This window comes from Platalea leucorodia (assembly GCF_965183815.1).
Source record: "Platalea leucorodia genome assembly, chromosome: Z".
Classification (NCBI taxonomy): domain Eukaryota; kingdom Metazoa; phylum Chordata; class Aves; order Pelecaniformes; family Threskiornithidae; genus Platalea; species Platalea leucorodia.
The window spans coordinates 38,146,756-38,166,907 of NC_138858.1; the positions used below are offsets into that span (position 1 = coordinate 38,146,756).

A 20,152-nucleotide genomic window follows, 5' to 3' on the forward strand; every position below is an offset into this window, starting at 1 on the left:
TCAATGTTCACTCACTAAGTGTTGTAGGTACGCTCTGTGGTGAAATACTAATTTCTGCCGTTTAAGCACAGTGCTCCAGGCTGCCACAGAAGGAAAGTGTAGCCAGTATTTCTCTTTGCCCTCCTGCTATGATGATCTCAGATACAGACTGCAGTTGTCCCTAGTTATGTCAGAAATGAGCCTGGCTCAGAGTTTCTCAAAACACTCATAAGACATACAGCTATTTTAGAGATAGCAACCTGCATTGCTAAAGGTGTGTATCTCTTCATGAAAAATGTGAACTCAGACTCTCAAAACAAAGTAATGCATTGTGAGTTTCTTCAACAAGCATAAGATTTTCACTTTGCATAAAAAATATTTGTATGAAAATTCATGTCACGCTTCTCCAAGGTAATTAAACAGCTTCAAAGTTGACGTATCTTTTATATAAAACAAAACTACTAAAGAGAAATCACTGAAGGCAATCCCTGAATTTTTAGTGCAATTCCACTGTTGCATTTACTTGACCTTCCTTGTGTTTGACTTCCACAGTCATGAAGGCGTCAAGGCATAATCCTTCATCAGCATCAGTGGGAGCTTGGCTTAAAAGGAATTGTGAGGCATTCGGGAACAAGCGGATGGAGAGCATATATTTTTCTTCAGTTTTCATACCCATAATTCAGCCTACCAAAAGGCTGAATATGTAAGACATAAGGGAGAAGTGACATGAGAGAGTAAGGGCTCAAATCTGATAATGAAATTAAGAATGAGCATTCAGCCAAGAACTGCAACTTAAAAGCAAGCAAATAATTATTAAAAAGGTTGTAAACATGAAACCTAACCGAGTACTGGAGACAGAAGAGAACTTTTGTGCAAGAGGTTGCACGCATAATTCTGAAAGTCAGCAAGTTTCTGACAGTCAAAGACATTAATTTGGTAATCCACTCTTCCCCTTTACATCCTTCTGATATGACCTCTGATTTGCACTTACTGTTGTCACCATGCTTAACAGGATCCCCTTTTTTTATTTGCATTTTTTTTAAAGAAGGCTGAGGAGTTAGGCCAAAGGACTTAGAATAATTCATATTATAACATGAAGGAAGAGTAGGTTGTCTTTCCCTAATCTTTACTGTAATTTCTTCTAGCTGTCATGGTCTTGAGAAAATTCAATTAGATGATCAGAGACCCATCCATAAACAAAGAAGGAGGCCACTTCAAAAGTCTTGCTAGATAAGTTGTAGTGGCTATCCAATCTAAAATGGAATCAAAGCTTGACTTGGTTTCATCAGTGATGTTAGATGAGGAACAAAGAACTCTCAGTGCTAAAAACTTGTGAAAGAGCTAGTGGAGATTAACATTACAGGTGTAAAATAAGAGTCCTAACCTCTACCAAATCTTTTAATAAAAGGTAATGCCTTTGTATATAAACTATTCGAGGCAAAACACAAAAAATCTCACCGACTGAAGGATATCAGGCATTCTGAATTTTAAAAAGGAAGAATTCTTTTGAAATAATTTTCTTTCAGTGAATCTCATCTTAATTTTGACTCCAACCTTTTATGAACTCCATAACCCTCTTAATTTTCTAATAGAGTACTTATATCCCATCTGGAATAGATTGGGACTGCTGTGGGAGTTTGTATGTATTATCACTGCAGAATGCAGAGGAGAGAAAACAAATATAGTTTTAAAAAGCAAAAGACTTTTTCTCCTACTACCTCCAAATAATCCGAACTATGCAAGTTATAATTAAATGCTGTAGCCTACTTTTTTACTTGTGGACATTCAAGCTGCCAGTTCTTGCAAAATGGAAGCTTTGCCACTGAGCTGGTGCAGTGGAAAATACAAAGGGACCTCTTCTGGATCTGAGTAATACAGCAAATAATAATAGTTGCATGAATTTTAGAATTACATCTTTTTGGATTATGCTACTACCAGTGCTGCTTTATTAACACTCCTAAGCAAATAAAGAAAATCATATAAAAGAAGACTTTCAGGTACTTGACCAGTAAGCAGCACATTGGGAGTAACTAAATTATGTAATACTTTGTGCATCTGAGCTCCAAAAACACTAGTAGTCAAGTGTGCTTACTCTGTTTTTTATTGTAGGTGTTTTTGTCCTGATAATAATCTTATTAAAGTTTTCTGCTTTTATTATAATGAGTTTATTGCAATTTTATCAAATTGGAGTGTGAATAGAAATATAATTAGAAATTTCTATGATCATATCAGTAGAATTCTGGGCAGCTCAGGATAGTCACAACACCCAAAAGCAAGATCTGCCTATTACTTTGCTCTTAGTGCAGCATTTAAAATGAAGGCTGAAACCCCACTGTTCTTGCAGTCCACACTGTCTAGCAAATCTTCTCGTGGTGACAAAAGGAGATTTGTCAGAGGATCCACAGGGTTTTAATTGATATGGGTTAAAGAGCAAATATTTTTAAGGAGGTGATCAATGGCATGTTATTAACACACATACACAACAGAGAAGAAGGTAATTTAAATGACTATTATGTGTCAGACCCTGATTTTGATATTTTTAGGTGATTTATTTTTTAATTTAAGAAAAGCATGAAGTTGCTTGTTCCTGAGGGCTTTGTTTCCTTTTCCATCTTCTTTCACTCATAAATCACCTTTGTGCCATCTGCCACCAAACTCTTGAAAACAGGTGCCATACATTCTCTAGAATGTAATAACACCAAAAGACAACGAATATATAACAGAATTGACCCTGCCTGGATCAAACACAATTCCTGCTGACTTTGTAGGGGGTATTTATCTTTGAAGAATTTTCAAATAGTCACAAAAATGGGAATTCCAAGATGTAGAACTGAAAACCTCGTCCTACTGATGATATTGGGAGCTTTACCACTGATTCTGATGGGGTCAGGATTTCACTGAGTGTCTGTGGGGCCAGGCACTGTGGGGTACTGGATACATACAACTCCAACTGCAATAAATTCCAGCTGTTCTGGTTTTCAGCATGTCCAAGGAGACTAATGCAAGGGCAGCATACGTTCCTCTCACTATCCAGTCATAAAATCCAACCAACCTGTGGAGGATGAAGTTGTCTGCCATGTGCAAACTATACTAAAGGAAGTCTTCCACCTTCAACTTCAATAGAAAGTCCCTCATAGCTACTACTATTCCCTGATCTGTACAGGTTTATGAATTCATGATCTTTGTTGTTAATATTCTTAACAAGAATATTCCGAGTTAGGAAGAAACTTAAAATGAAGCCAAAGCCATTGAGTATGGACATGCATAGTCAGGACAGCTGTATCCTGCTCTGGAATCGTGCTTGTATTGAAATATTCGTGCATTCCTTGCACACTCTGTAGGGAATCCCAAGAAGAACATGCTGTCTGAAGAACAGGGCATCACTGGAAAATATCATGGAGATAAGAGGCAAGAATTTTGCCTGCAGTGAGCAGCTTGATTAGATTCTAGTTAAAAGAATAAAACATGGCATGCAGAAATGAATTGTTGTGAAAACTAACATTTACCACAAAACAAACAGAAGGATTAAATTTCAGATTCTCAAAAATAAATTTAAAAAAACTTCCATTATTTAAAAATTCCATTATTTAAAAATTTGTCACCTACAAAGAGCAATACTGATTTTAAAGGGAGACCTGTTCTTCAATTTTTAAGTAGCTAGAAATTCTATCGGTGATACTAGCAATGAGTGCTGCCTTCTCCCTGTATTTTGGGACCATCTGAAGTTAAACAGACCTGACATTTATTGCTGCAGAGTTTGAAAGTATCACAACAAGGAACTACATTTTGCCATTGAACTGCCCATTCTGAGAGAAATTTCTAAGGGTTTCTTTGCACCCCAAGTTATGTATAACAAAAACATACCCAATTTTTGACACATGTCACTAACTATAGACACATTCTGTGGACAGGATAAAAGTTGCAAGGCTGCTCACCCTACAGTCATGGAATTGCAGCCACTGTCTTTAGAAAAAGCAAGACCAACATCCCCAAAATATGACAAGAATGAAGTGGTCCCTGCATGTATGCTAAATAAACCCACTCAGTAAAATAATTTAGACTTCAGAAGTATACTTCTTTGGTTGTACATTTCTGATTGACATTTAGATAAATCATCTGAACCAAAACTTCATAATAAAATTCTCTTCATTAACCTAAGATATCATTTTCTCTATGCCAAAAGCACACATCTTTGTAGACAGCTCAGGTTGCACAGGTGTTACATTGACATTTATATCTTACGTATGCTACATGGAAGTTTGTAAGTTCAACTGCTATCCATTTTTGGCTTTAAAATCTTAAGTAATACTGAGGGAAACAGCTATTTAATTTCCCTCTCTCTCAACTTTTCTGTCAGATATTAACAGGGCTATCTAAAATACCATCTCTGCCTATTTAAACAGATCTGCCCTTAGCTGCACATAACTGACAGTTTCTACTCTGCCTATGCTGTTGCTCACTCTGGGAGTGTGGGGAGTTCTACCTACAGTTTCTGAATTCAGTTTGATGTTGGAGATATCTGTAAAAATACTCATCTCATCCACATTAACCATGCAACCTCAGGTACCCAAATTAGGAACAAAATTTCTGTGGTCTCTACCATAGCTGACAGGTAAACAAAGGGGAAAAGAGGCCTCACTGGACAGTGATGTACCTCATCGCTTCACCAATCTAATTTAGCTGTTTAAAATCTTCCCTTTAGCTTTGTTCTTGCTAATGATTGTGCAGAGAACCGCACCACTGAAAGCTGAGCTAGCGATGTGCCCTTGCAGCAAAGGCGGCCAACAGCATCCTTGGCTCCACTAGGCAAAGCATTGCCAGCAGGTCAAGGGAGGTGATACTTTCCCTCCACCCAGGGTTGGTGAGACACGTCTGGGAGCTAGGTTCAGTCCTGGGCTTGCCAGTACAGGAAAGTCGTGGACATACCGGAGCAAGTCCAGCATTGGGCCACAAAGATCATGAAGGGACTGGAGCATCTCTTATGTAAGGAGACACTGAGAGAGTTGGGGCTGTTCAGCCTCGGGGAGAGAAGGGTCAGGGAGATCTTATCCACATGTATAAATACCTGATGGGAGGGAAAGAAGAAGAGGGAACAAGACTCTTCTCAGAAGTGCCCATTGACAAGGGGAGAGTCAATGGGCACAAATTAAAAACAAGAAAATTCCATCTGGACACAAGAAAACACCTTTTACTGTGATGATGATCAAACACTGGAATGGGTTTCCCAGAAAGATTGTGGAGTCTCCATTTGTGGAGATACTCAAAACATGACCGGACACAGTCCTGGGCAACCTGCTCTAGCTGATCCGGCTTGAGCAGGGGTTTGAACTAGCTGAATTTTTTAATTTAAGAGATCCCGTCCAACCTACATGAAAAAAGAAACCAATCCTGTGAAACCTAGCTGCATAAAGAGGGTATGAATATCTCCCTTTGTAAGACATGACACTCCATTTTGAAGGTAAGCCTAATTGTCCTTTTTTTTTGTTTCCTATCTTCATATCAGACTGAGATACCATGGGATAGAGATAATGGGAACACACTAGATTATGACTAACAGCTATTAATTAGTATGTGAGCCTGGCAGGGAGCCCCCATCTTGTCTGGCAGAAGTCCCATGCAAACATTCAGCCTTCAGCAGAGGAGAAAGACAAAATGCTCTGAGCACCCTGTTCAGAGGGCTGTTTTTCCCTGTTGGGTCAGAAGAGGAAGCAAGAACTGTTACAAGCTGGGTAAGAACAAGCGTGCAAGAAGGATGCTGAGCTCCTTTGCAAGCCCATGGGTACGCCTAAAGGACACTCAAGAATGATGAAGGATCTAGAGCAGAGATAGTTAATAATATACATAATTATTTTTATTAGTTTTGTCTAGGTTTGCGTATTACCTCATGTTAGATAAAATGCTGTTGTGCTTATAAGCCACTGAAGAATTCTTTCTTTCATCTCTGGCATGGTGCTAGGAAGTACACTGAAGTCCTGCAGCATCGACACACTGAAACTGAGGAAAGTGGAAGTGTTCAGGTTACTTCAGCAATGCAGGAGCTGAGCATTACCCACAATTTGGTGTAAGCTAAGCTGCCTGGCTTTACTTCTCCAAGGATATAACAAATAAACAGCTTTAGCCAAAAAATATTCCCAATGGGAGTGAGCACAGACATCATGGTGCAGCTTACCCAGGCCAACAGAAGAACAAGAGCACAAGGGTTTTGCAAAATGAGACCAAAGCTGGGAGCCTCCTGAGTGGCCAGGCAGGTGAAGGTTATCCAACCTGCGGCAGCTGTCTTTGGGGTAAGCTGACATTTTTCATGACATCTCAGAAAAGAACACAAGTAGCACTAGCACATTCAGCAAAATAGTCTGAGATGAATCGAAAAGCTGGGAAATTCTTAAGATCAGTATCTAGGAACACAACAGGATCTAGTGAGTAATTATAAATAATTCACTACTGTGTCAAAAACTTTGAGGATCACATCATTCTTTATTTTCCTGAGAAGCATGAATGCAGGTTTCTCTTTTTAGTTTGTCAGAGCAGACAGTGACAGTACAGTATTTTTCTACATTCAGTGAAGGAAGTGACAGAATTGTCAGCTCAGCTTTATGTAACAGAAGGTTACTTCTCTCACCAATAACATGCACCATATTTATGTTTAAAAAAAAAGTAAAGCATGTAAGACAAATAACAACTTTTCTGCAGAAGTACATCCTGTAGTTTTCCATTTTGGAAATAGGACTAGAGACGGGAATAGGAGAGAATTGCCAAAGAAACCTACTTCAGACTGGGGACTGAGCCATGACAGAGATTTATATCACACTGATTTTCGTGCAGAGAATGCCATTTGCATATGAGTTATATCTTTGTCACACGGGAGCAACAGAGGCAGCATCTAGCTAAATCCTCCCTTGTGGAAGATGTTTTGTTGGCCTGTGGCACCTTATCAGCAGACAGAAAAGGGGTGGCATGATAAGCAAAAGATCTCATTCTTCCCATACCCTGCTAAAGCTGTTGTACTGGTGCTCTGAATCCATGACCAGTATCTTCCCTTTTCAACAGAGTAGCTGTAGGAGCCTCCAGAGAGGAAAACCCCTCTCCACAATCCTGAAGGAATCACTCTTTAAGGTAATCTACAGCTTGTAGGGAGAAGGTAGGCTTACTATTCATGGCAGATACTTTTCATACAAAATATTTTCCATGCTTTTCCCTCTCCTGCTTCCACTGCAAAACGACAGCCCTCTTCTATTAAAAAATGTGAAGAGATCTTTGTAAATCCTACACTTTCATAACCCCAGAATGTCTGTTTCAAAACTAGGACAAAAGTATCTGAGGTACACGATTCAGAACTAAAAAAGCCACAAATGATCAATGATTACCATGATTTATGTTCAAGTTGCTTGGATTTTGGATTGGGGCCTAACCAACACAGCAGGTCTGATGATGCCATCGTTATTCATATGAGTAATGCTGTCATGAACAGTCCAGTTCACTACTCGGTGCATAAAGGATTGCCAGACCAGCACTTAAGCAGAAGCAAATATGGCACAGGATTTCCTCGGGATTAATGACTGGCTGGGAGTTGATGATAGCCTGATGCACAGGCAGTCATTAATCTTAATCCTCAGGAAATTATCTGTACCAAGGTCATTATTTCTGAAAGAAGATAAAAGCAAACAAAAAACTAATGTCATATAGAATTATATTTTTAGTGAACGATGAGGTTTCAACTGTAATGTAAAGTTCACGTCCCATTAACAAATACCCTACACATTCGCCTGTTAGAGTGGCTGAACTCTTATCTTCTTAGCAGCTTTATGCTGAGACCAAGATTTGGCAAAGGAGAAGCCTTCTTTGTCTTAGACTGTTAAATCCACAGCACAGCCACACACTTTCCTGAATGTAAAGTGTCAAACGTCCAGCAACTCCCACTGATCTCAGCTGTTACTCATCTGTTAGAGGTGTTACTCATCTGAACACTTTGCAAGCCCACTGATTCCAGAGAGTTTACAAGCTGACTTTCACAAGACAGGCATAAGCCATGGAAAAACCACATTTGTGTGGAACGGGAAAAGGAAGGACAGGTTCACAAGTGTGTAATCATATATCAGCATCACTCTGTTTATCTACATTTTGTGGAAAGTAAAAATTTCTTAAAGTAATTTCTCTCATTTCATATTTTCCTACTTACAATCAAGTGCATTTTTAAGAAGCTCTCAATTAAAGTAGAAGTTAGTTCTGACTTCACAAATGAATTATTCAGGAGTAAATATGATAAGCTGGTTTTCTATAAATACCTTGCCTGTTAATATAACAATAACACTGTGTAGGTCAAGCTGACCTTTAATAGTCAGGCAGCCTGTTCATACATTCTATATTGCTTATGCTATCAAGAGGACTTAGATGGGGCTTCTTTTCTGTCAACCTTGCAAAGGCCACACAAGCCCAAATGACAGAGCAGTGTGCTTTTTCATGCCCCCATTTTCCTTGCAATTGTTCAAGAGAATGTAACAGTGAACTTTATTATTGACGTAAAGAGAAAGAAAAGCTGGATCTTCCAGAAGCAGTGCAACAACTAGAAATTTTACTTCTAATGGCAACATTTGATCTGGAAGCTGTGAAGAGTCAAGCACAGAGCTCCCAGAATTTATGAGTGCTCTTCCAGAGACTGAAAACCCAGTTCACTTTGCTGTGCCAGCTGCAGGGCTGCTGGCATCTGCCTGAGAAGTGCCTTCTCCTTCTGCAGTCCAGAAGGAGAGCAAGCACTGAGGAAGCCATCCTATGGGAAGAGGCTGAAAGAAGGTGGGTGCAGATGAGTGAGATGCAGTATAAGGAAAGGCAAAGGAAGTAAACAGTAGAAAAATGGGGAAAGAGGAAAGGAGAGGGGGAGGAGGACAGGAGTATGCTCAAGTGCAGGGGGTGCCAGAGTACCTGTGTATGTGTCAGCTTTGATTTACACTTTTCACACTTTTTTCCTTTGAGAATGGCACTTTGTAATGTTCTCAAATACTGTTCTTTTGCTGCAAATCCAACAAATACAGCTAATGACACAATGTTTTTGACCTATTTATCTAAGTCATCATCTGGCAGAAATACTGAGGGGATCTAAGCTGACTAAAATGGGAGAGAAAAATGCTCAGAACCTCTTTCTGCTATTCCTTTGAGTCTGATCCATACGTGTACTAAATGATTTGGAAGAAATCCTTTGACCTCACAGGTCATGCACCAGGTCCATTGTCTTTCATTACATGAGTGCAACAGAGCTAATTTCTTTTGCTTACACAAAACTCAAACCTAACATGAATCACTCGTTTATTTCTTTATTATGTTTGGGTTTTTTTTGTAGCAGAAAAGGGCGTGTGAAGTGGAGAAAGCAATATGGGCCAAAGAAGGCACGAGGTAATCCTTTACATTTCTACATCCCCCCCAGATGACAGGTTTATAGAGCAAAGGACTACACTTCTCAGACGCTTCTGATAAATACTATCTCTTCTTTTAGTTCTTAACAATGAAATGCTATCAGCCTAAAAAATTACTTAGCTAGCATGATAAAGGTCTGTTAAAGTAAACGTGATGCATCAGTTGATTATTTGATGTTCACTATACACAGGGAGATTAGAACGCAAGAACACGGTGGGCAAAATTCATATAGAGCCAAATAGATAATCAATATTGCATACAGCAGGTACCCATATCCCTTATCACACATATTTCTGAATTGAATGTAAGATTCAAGCACAATGCCATCCAAATTTGTTAACTAGTATTACCTACCTTGGCCAGCCACAGTATTTACATCAAACTACAGTACCTTTTCTTTTATGGAGGTTTGCAGAATTATCTGAATACAGAATAATGAATGTGGGCACTTAAAAGCTCAAAGCTTCAGGAAACAATATGAGTGTTCAGTGGAGATATCCAATACTCCCTGTGTCTGCCTTCCAAACTGCCTGCAGTGCAAAAGATCTTGAAAGCCAAGCCTGCCTACAAATGAGGTGGTGCCTCAGAAATGGTTAATGACCATAATGTGTGACAGAAAAGTGGGTGGATTTTTTTCACATTGCTCCTACAAATCTGGGCATATTTGTAAAAAACTAAAACCCGCGTTCATGTAAAAATATTTACTGAATTGCACTCCTATATTGGCACTTTCGTGTTCTCATTAATTAAAGTTTGAATTTTGTCAAGTCAGTGGAAATTTGAAATATTAGCTCCTTTGATATTAACACCAATTTAGATGTCTGCACATACATAGGCTATTTTCCAGTGTCATCTTGGCCATTTCTTCATGAAAGTTGTGCATTAAAATACAATATTTACTGCAAATATAGGTAATTTTTTTCTCCCTTCGTAAATTTTAACTCAGTCTGTCAGTTTTAATGAAACGTACAGGCGGTTACTGCCTTGCACTTATTTAAAGGCCACAAGACCTTTATATTCCATTTTTTGAAGAATATTAATTCTTAATAGGATATTAATATTAATATTAATATTAATTCTTAATAGGACAAATATAAGAGTTTGGAGAGGGAAAAAACCAAACAAATAGTAAAGTATTATGAGAAAAGAAACCTTGAAGAAAATTTTACTGGAGTAATTTAAAGAAGATTCATCCATTGCAATCATCTCTATCAATCCACATTGATCCCAAGTGTTTTACTGACATAATGAAGAACAGCTTTGAGTGACTTGATAAACTTAATTATAATACCTAATTCTCAAAAGTGCTGGGCTTCTGTGTCTCCCAAGATGGATTTCAGATTTCAAACCCCTTTTTTCCTGCGCTGTCGTGAAGGATGAAGCCGCTGGATCACACTACATGGTGCAAGCTTGCTACAGGATAAAAGTAGTCAGAAAAGGTCTGAACACTGAACAAGCTATGTCTAGGAAACAACTGAAATAAACTTGAGCAATGGAAAAGTACCTGACAGCTGATCTTATTTCTGAATCTTCCTTAACACCAAACTGAACTGCAGTCAACATTTCTACCTTTCCTGTGGTCTTCAATCTGTTATAAAGGTTCTGTCCCTGCTAACGAGCTCTTCCCAACCTGCTTTTGTTATCTATTATTTTTAAAAAATATTTGATGAAGTCTATTTACTCCTTCAGATGTTCATTATTTTTGTTTGTGTTAGCACTATTTGAGACACCACAGATGCATCTGCAGCCCAGGAGCTTTGCTTTAAGGGAAAAGAGGAGTGAAAATGATTCTAACGAAAAATTATAATTTTTCATTAAAAAGTGAAAAATTGAGATTAGAAGTCTTTTCTTCTTCTAGCAGAGTGAAAAGCTTAGCTATCAGGTGGGTAAAGATGAGACTTAATGGGTGCAGCAGTTAGAAAGCCTGCTCACCTGCTGTAGCGATGCAAATAAAGGAAGCCAAATGTATAACTGCAATAAATTTCTTATGTCCGTTTTTGGCATTGAATGGGAATAGATTGGGCACAGTCTGTTGATGACTCCACTCTAAAAGGCACCAGACTTCAGCAGTGAATAGTCCAGCATTAACCAAAGAGAGAAGTGATGTGAATCATGATCAGAGTAGAAATAATGGTGTGGAGATTGCAAGGGCTAAAATTGCCCTTGTGTTGCCAAAATGAGTGTCGGCTTCAGCTTTTGAAGAGGGACATAGAAAAGATTTGCCTTGTCCAAGAGATACAGAGCAATTTAAAAAGCTGTGTGCAATGTTGCAATGAGAAACATAAAGGAACTTAAATGCAAGGAAGTGATACGTATACTTTTTGATCACTGAAGTTTGGAAGGTCTCACTGTCAGTAATATTTTAGGTCTCTTTAGTCCCTCACAATTCCTTCACAAGTGCTATTTCTCAAGACATTTATTAGTACAGCAAGAAAAGTCCTACAGACACACATTCACCAAATAAACACCTGGCCTTAGATTTTTTTGGAAGTCTACCAGAAGCTAAGATTCAAATCACCCCACAATTGCAAAGCAATTATGGTTTTCCTGCCAGCTTCTCAGACCAAAGCAATCATGGGCTTCCTGCTAACTTCTCAAAGAAAAAAAAAAATTACACCACACTTGGATAAAGCAAGCAAATTCTTAGCATGCATGTAACACAGAGGGATGTTTGTTGCATTTTTTCTAATGTCAGCGTTTAACCACCGGAAGTCAAACCAGCAGAGTCTCATTCTTTTCTATATTCCATATGACAAATTGGCTTTTTTTTCCTGATGTACTAAAATAAAAACCAGGAAAGAGAACAAAAAAAACCTGTACGAAAGTATAAGAGAATAGAGCTTTTGCAACTTTTAAATTGCTGCTGAAGCCGGAGGCGAAACGAAACAGTAGTTATGATACGCATCAACCAAGTGATCAGTTTTAGTTAGCACCGCAATGAACACATTTCCTAAGTTGCAAGTCTTGTTGGGAGTATGTACACCATGCCATAAGAGTCCAAAACTCTCTCAGAAAATTCAGACACATTCAGAAAAGACTGGTGAAAGCAACAGAAATGCAAAAAATAGTTTCCTGGGGAGAAGGGAAAACGAAAGTATTTGTTTGCTTTTGCAACAGAAAACGAAAAGAATTAATAGGAATACCTTCAGCAAGCGGGTCAAGTGTGTGAATCATGAGTTGGAAGATGCTGTTCCTCATTAGACTGTTGTGGAGAGATGCAGAGCTTCCTCCCCGCTGGAGCCGTGGCTTGGTCTAGGTGGAAAAATAAGGGAATTAATTTAGAGTTTTTTTGTTGTTTGTGTGGAAACAGGTCTGAAACACTACGAGTTAATCATCTCACATCTCACTACACAGTGAAACATTTTCAACCATCACCTATAGCAGATTATATTAATCTATACGCTGTTTTAAACATTGCCATATATATAAACAATTTCTCTGGAGGGGATGGATCATCAGATTAGTCATTAGTCTCCCAGGGCTCAGGAAAAGATCAGGGGAAAAAAAGAATCCTTCTCTGTGAAAACTCTTAAAATGTTAAGAAAATAAAAACCTCATACTTGCACCAGGAAGAATTCACAATTTGTTTCTTTGTAGAACCTTGTGGTTGAATCCCTGAAGTAAGGTCTAATTTTTATTGCCTTGGTACATTGCAAATATGCATAGTAACAAAATTATGGAGAAAAAGGGCAGAGAGTACCCTTTTTTAATGGCAAAATCCTAAAGCTCAGTCAGAGTGAAACATACTCCTCACTTTGGTTCAATCCATTAAGTACTGATTGCAAAAACGTTGCCAGTGTGGTAAGGCAGTGCAGACACCTACAGCAATGGAGCTAACATACAAGCATCTTTTACGTGCTTTTAAAGAAATTTAAAACATAGTCTGAGGTTATTTTCCCCACGCCATTGTCTAGTACAATAATCAATGCATTTAATACATCCCATAGAGTAAGACTGCTTTGTGGATGACTGTCTGCTTGTTTCAATAAAAAGGATAATCAGAGCCAATAGACTGCTGACTAATATGACCCTGAAATCCAATTACAGGGAAAAATAATCCTGAAGAAAATAGTATTTTGCAATAATATATGGTACATGGATTAATCTTTGGTGTCATACAAATACTAAATGAAAAATGATAGAAACTGAATAAGAAAATTAATTCACCGCTTTGCCTTTGGAAATAAATTATTTAAATTCTATAGCAGCATAGGAGGAAGAAAGAAATCCCAGTAATTTAGAAAAATGCTGATGTGTGCCAAACCAAAGTAAGGCTTTTCTCACCACCCTCCTGAGAAATAAATGCTCAGACACATATTAATTGCTCCCTACCGTCAGTGTTTGGTCATCCTTGTCGCCAGCATTAGGTGACTGCATGAATGGGAAAAAGAACAAAAAGAAGCGTCAGATGGACCATGCATGGAATGGAAAGGCAGTAAAACACCACAAATGTCTGATCCTACGAATGATGCTGTGCTAAGTTTTTGAACCACCCGAATTAAAGCATCCTAGTGATCCAGTAAATCAGTAAATTCACACTGCAATGTTGCAGGAGTCTTTTATTCTTGTTAGTTTCTTGGACAGGAAATGTTGTAATTTCAGGGCCTGGCACACAGCAGCTGGGCTGCAGATCACAATGTTCATTTCATACAAATTACGCAGGGAGGCAAACTCCCTGTACATCAACCTGTTTGAGAGAGTGAGGACTGAAAAACCAAAAGCGATAAGAAACTCAGGATTGACCAACTCTTCAATGAAAAGCCTAAAATGGAGTAACATTACCTTGGTATTTTTCAGGAAGGGACTAGGCAAAGAAATGAAAAAAAGGTGTTTCAGTTGAACCACTCCCAGCAAATGCCCATTTAGCCCACACTGTCAGCTCTCGTTAAAAGCAGGCAACATGGCACATACTGCTCTTCCATGAAGAAAAATGAGACTCTGAATGGATTTTAAAGGCTATTAACGGTTTTAAGTAAGTGACATATACTGGAGATGATTTGTGATTTGTACGTCCTACCCCTAGGAGAACAGCAGCAGAGCACATCACCAGGAGACACTTCTGAGGGAGAACAGAATTTGCACTGAAAACAAGCAAATGCAAAATTTTGTATCCGATTTCTAGTCCCAAGTTTTGCTTGTTTCTTTAGTAGAATTAACATGTGTGTTAAAAGGGAACCCAGAACTTTTGTCATGGAACATGTTTCCATGACATCTTGAAAGTGCTATGATAAAGTAACATTAATTCTTAAGTCATTCTGCTCATCCTGAGGAAGGAAAGTTAACATCAGAATACACAAAATATGAAACTCCAGTCATCAAGTACTAATTAAAACAGGACACAGCGCAAACTCCAGCTGTCTCATATTCATTCTTACTTGATCATAACCCCTCCCCTGCAAGCTGGCATATAAATAATTTCCTCAAGGCTCTTGTTTCATGCATTACATAGAAAACAAATTACATCGCAACTGTTCTTTGGAACAATCGGCCCAGTGCAGTGAAACCCAGTTTTTGGACACACATCAACACTAACTTTCAGGACATGCCTTTTGAGTTAGTGAATTAACCTTGAATGTTAACTGGAAGGCAAGCGGTTATGAGCAAACACTGATAACAGAACAGATCCTTTCTGTTCCATAATAAGTAAAGAATAACCAGAACCGAACTCTTTGTCAAAAAGGTAGCCCCCCCAGCTGTGAATATTAACTTAAAGAAGAGACAATGAGGCAAAGAAACGATCTTTGTTCTGATAAAGGAACTACCTGTCACCTCTGAAATTAGACTGCCCTCGTGTAAGAAATGGCTAGGAAAAAAATGTTCTACGCCTCTGTTGAAGACAACCATCACGGAAAGAACTTTTAACAGAGTGGAAAGAAAAGGAAAGTAAAAGAAAATACAAAATCTGTGTTCTAAAATGTCATTAAAACAGTGGATGCTTCTTACCAAACTTTTGCATAATGTGCATATATATGCGTATATATATGTGTACATATACCCACATGCTCTTTCAGATACAAATCCACACACACACACGCAAATCCTATGACTTATCTGTGCATACTTTGAGGGACCTTCGTGGGAGGGAAAACTTATCTTGCAGCAAAATTTGCAAGAAAGCAAAAAGGACAAACCAGGAAAAATTCTTCTTGTCTCCAAAGAAGCAATTTAGGACAGTTAAATCCTAAAGATCAGTGCGTATAGTTACAGAAGTAAAGTCTGTGAGATATGGATGAGTGTTCAGAACTGGAACATTAATAAAAGTTTAAAAAATTATTATTTGGGACCTTGAACATTTGAAGATAGGAAATTTGTTCCTTCATTTTAATATTGAAAGATATGAGAATATATGATTGATAAATCTGTGTAACTTGTCGTGTTCTACCTGAAGGGCTGAAGAATATCACTTTTCTTACGGCCAAGAGAGCATTCAGCATGCCTCAAAAATACTGAGCATGCTCTAGGCTTAATATGAGGGCATTCATTAAAAAAAAAAAAAAAAAAAAATCATGTTGAAGGAAACACTGTCATTTACTTGACAGGGAATGGGATGAAGCAGCATGAATGTATAAAAACTAGATGATAATTTGTACCATATAATTTAACTTGTAGAAGGTAATTATGTTATAAAGAGAAAGAATAATTAAATACATTTTGCATATGTTAAGGAAATAAGAGTGAAAAACACATCTGAAATAATTCAATTCTTTATCGGCACAGAATTGGATATAACACAGTGAAACAGATTTTTTAAATTCTTTTTTCCACACATGATTAGTAACACAATTGTTTCTGAGCTTAACTCAACAGTCAAGTTAGTTACGTTCTAGGAGAAACGTTCAAGACTGGAATATAAATAGAATTTTAAGCAGAAGTGCCTCCACAGTTTTAAAAACAGGAATGTAAACAATGGTTTGGCATTTTGGTTATGCTAAATACTTATAATGCCTGGATTATCATAGAATCATAGAATGCTTTGGGATGTAAGGGACCTTTAAAGGTCATCTAGTCCAACCCCTCTGCAATTGGCAGGGACATCTACAACTAGGTCAGGTCGCTCGGAGCCCCATCCAGCCTGTCCTTGAATGTTTCCAAGGATGGGACATCTACCACCTCTCTGGGCAACCCATTCCAGTGTTTCACCACCCTCATCGTAAAAAATTTTTTCCTTGTGTTTAGTCTAAATCTACCCTCCTTTAGTTTAAAACCATTACCCCCTGTCCTGTCTTGCTAAAAAGTCTGTCCCCATCTTTCTTGTAGGTCCCCTTTAAGTACTGAAAGGCCGCAATAAGGTCTCCCCACAGCCTTCTCTTCTCCAGGCTGAACAACCCCAGCTCTTTCAGCCTTTCCTCATAGGAGAGATTATCTCCTGGATTAACAATAATAACACCTTAAAATAGTGTTTTAAACTATGGCAGTGAAAAATTCAGTTGTGGTGTTGCTGTTCACATCATGTATTTGATGGCATTTTGTCCCCATTATGATGGCAAATTAAACTATTTTCCTATTGTTTGCAGTGAGGTTTGCATTAACATGTTCATTGCTACGTAATTTGGGTATTACACACTGCATGGCAAACTATTTAAAGTATCATTTTTCCCTGGTAGAAACATTTAGTATTCAGATATTTTATACAACCTTTTCATTTAAGACAACATTTTAAAACTGGTCCAAGGTTAAAATGGTTGTGTTTCTTTGCACTGGCAGTGAATACTCTATTTTTGGACATACTCAATACTGATTTCTTTAAAGAAAAAACATATTTTCTGTAAAGGTAAATTTGCTCTTAAATCACGGCAACTGTTGCATATTTGTTCCCTCAGGATCAGAAAGAGACATAAATTCCATGTCATCTGTGCATTAGATATATTTCTCAAGGAATTACTATTAAAAAAATGTATTTTGCCATTACATGTCATAATTTCTTTAAAACCATGAATTTATTATAGTTCTGCTATACAAAAATGAAAACGATGCGTTCTAGTATACTCTCTTATTCAAAAGTATCTGGGGCACAATCCCTTATTATGTTTTTATCAGAATTATAAAAAGAGTAATCATGAGACAGTTCACTAATTTTTTTAGACAATCCACCAAAATATTTGTTGGTTCTCCTGTATGCCATGGCAGTACGTAAGAGTTTGTCCACCCTTCTGCCTCTATCGGTGGTCATGCATTCAAGTTCACTCCACCTGTAATAAAAGTCTTAAAACATTTTATTTCAGGAATAATAATTAAAAAAAAAGTCTACTTGCTATGAAGAAACAGTCTATGATATCCTTTTCACACATCTCTTTGTCTCAGTAACATAAGTCATATCATAATCAGTGATTAAGCCTGATATCTTCTTTGCCTTATTTGGGAATGTGTGTTCTTGAGAAACAGGCTCCTGAAGTAATTAATGCTAGAGATGATGCCTCACTAACTACGTAGCAAATCTCCTCATGCTTTCCTTTAAAATAAAGGGCATCATGACAGTCAAATGAAGAGCAGAATCTATAAAAAGCTCTAGGTATTTGATACAGAATATCCTTGTTAATAAAATATGGCTAGTAACTTGAATCATCTATTAGATTGTGTATTCCAAAACCAGAATCAGAGAGCTGACTGCCTGCAGCTCTAAGTGTTGCTGCTTTAGTTGAAGTTTCTGTGTTACTGGCTCAACAGCCTGAAACAATTAGCAAACTGGACTGCCCACCCCCTTCTCCTGACATTAGAAAAGCAGGCTGTCAAACAACAGCAGGTAAAAACATAACTGGATTTCAATACCCTTTCTGCCGTGTGGGTTCACATCTCTTTCCTGCTTGCTAGATGTTTTCCAACTATAATAACTAAAAAGCTATTTTTTTTTAGTCAGCTTTTATGGTAATAATGAAAGTTCATGATGTTTGGTTGCTGGCAGCGTGGTGCTGAACGCAATATGGTGTCTCTAATTATTGTAGAATATGATCCCAGATAGGATTTGCTAAATTGTCTCAAGATGTTTTATAGTGAAGGACGACTTCTACTCTGTCTTATGCCTGTTTTCAAAAGCAGCATCTGAACTCTGCAATTTTATACCTATCAGTGAGTAATTGCTTATCAGTCCTGAAGCAAATTACAGGTGATAGTTTTCTTGGTGCACAGGGCTCTCTAATCTTTGCAAGACACTTACGCTTAAGGTCTGTGGGTTTTTTGTTACGCTGAACTTCAGAAAAATGAGATGCATTTCAAAGGCAGCCACCGAAGTCAATCTAGTTAACTTAAGAGGGTCTAGATAATTTCTAAAAATCAGTATACTAAGGAGTGCTAGCAATGTACTTGGAATAGGACTGTTCTGCATTTATTTGAAATTAGATGATAAGTTAGATTAACGCATAACTAAAATCCAAAGCAACTAAGTCAGCTAGACAGATTTCAGAAATAAGCCTAATGAGCTCAGTGAAGGAACAAAAAAATGAAGTAAGGTGTTATTTTACCTAGTTCTCTTAACACATACATCTTTGGATTTTACCAAATTAGAATCTCTTAGACCTCCCTTCTGTGAATATCCCAAAAGAATCCCGTGTTATAACCCTCCTCTACTCCATGGGTAGGATTTAAATGGTTGGCAGGAAGCTCAAAAGTGCAAGTCCTAGTGGTCTCAACATACTTAAATAAAATTCTTCTAGATATCCATAGAAATAAAAGTTGACCATCACCACCACAGTCTACAGAAGCTCTGTCAGGTGCTGCATTGGGGCCAGTACAGCTTACTAACTGAAGATGATGCATCTCTTTACCCCACTCTCTAGATTAATTACATAGAAAGGCTGCAAGTGGCTATAGGGGAACATTTCTTTATTTAAGTTATAGTAAAGTGATGGTAAGGATTTTAACTTACATATTACTGCTTAGTAGATCACTACCTGAATCCAGACTGTGAACTGACCCTGAGTACAGAACCTTGGATCTTATTTAAAACAGAGGAGGAAAAAGCTTTAGTAAGCACACTGTACAAATATAAACTAAAATTCCCTTTCACTTCGCCTGCCTTCTTCCCCCTTTCACCTCTCTATTTCCTAAAAGTAAAGTAAAACAAGGAGTTCTACCTAAATAAGTAGACTTCCGTATTGTTGCAGAAAATAAATATGATTCACAAGAACCATAGCCAAAATTAAATTAAGGTTGTATGCTTGCTTTACTCATCAAAATAAAGAATTTATTAAATTAAGCTTGAACTTTTGAAGACATTGAGCTGGACCATCACATTGGGATACCTGGCTACATTTACAACTGCTTGTTTACATGCACCTAGTGTGAAAGTTGTAGCCCTGGGCAAAGCAGAATGGCTTTGTTCACTCAGATCAGCTGCCTCTTTTATGCCAGTCTGTTCACGCAATTATCCAATGTGCATACACATAAATCCTCATAAATGTTCAGAAGACATGCATCTCAGCTGATTCGAGCAGTGATAAATGGATGGTTTAAGGTATCAGTTGCTAAATCACGTGCTAATGTTAGGTCAACTGATTTAATTCCAGATTTTTATGCATACCATTATATGAAATAGGACTCTTCCAGTCAGCCTGTAGGACCAATCATATGATATTTAGTTATTCAACATGTGTAAGAAAGTCAGAGTCTGCCCCATGTCTCTTACCTTCTCTGAACTTGCTTAAAGTCAGGTATCTTTGGCTTAGGATGGCAAGGTAATAGCTCAAGCTTAAAGACTTGATGAGTTCTTAATCACCTTAGTGTCAGAAGTAATTATGCAGTTTTAAGTTGTCCTCTTATCCTCATTTCAAGATTT

At 37.9% G+C, this 20,152-nt stretch overlaps 1 protein-coding gene across 2 annotated transcripts in view; it reads right to left on the reverse strand.

Moving 5' to 3' along the window:
• SLC24A2 (solute carrier family 24 member 2) overlaps nt 1-20,152 on the reverse strand; it is a gene marked incomplete at both ends in the record, with an annotated part of 107,006 nt that overhangs the window by 35,123 nt on the left and 51,731 nt on the right. For both annotated transcript variants that reach the window (XM_082336054.1, XM_082336053.1), the window contains 2 exons: nt 12,528-12,636; nt 13,717-13,755. In XM_082336054.1, the coding sequence (XP_082192180.1) occupies nt 12,528-12,636; nt 13,717-13,755 (148 nt within the window). The remainder of the gene's footprint in view (nt 1-12,527; nt 12,637-13,716; nt 13,756-20,152) is intronic.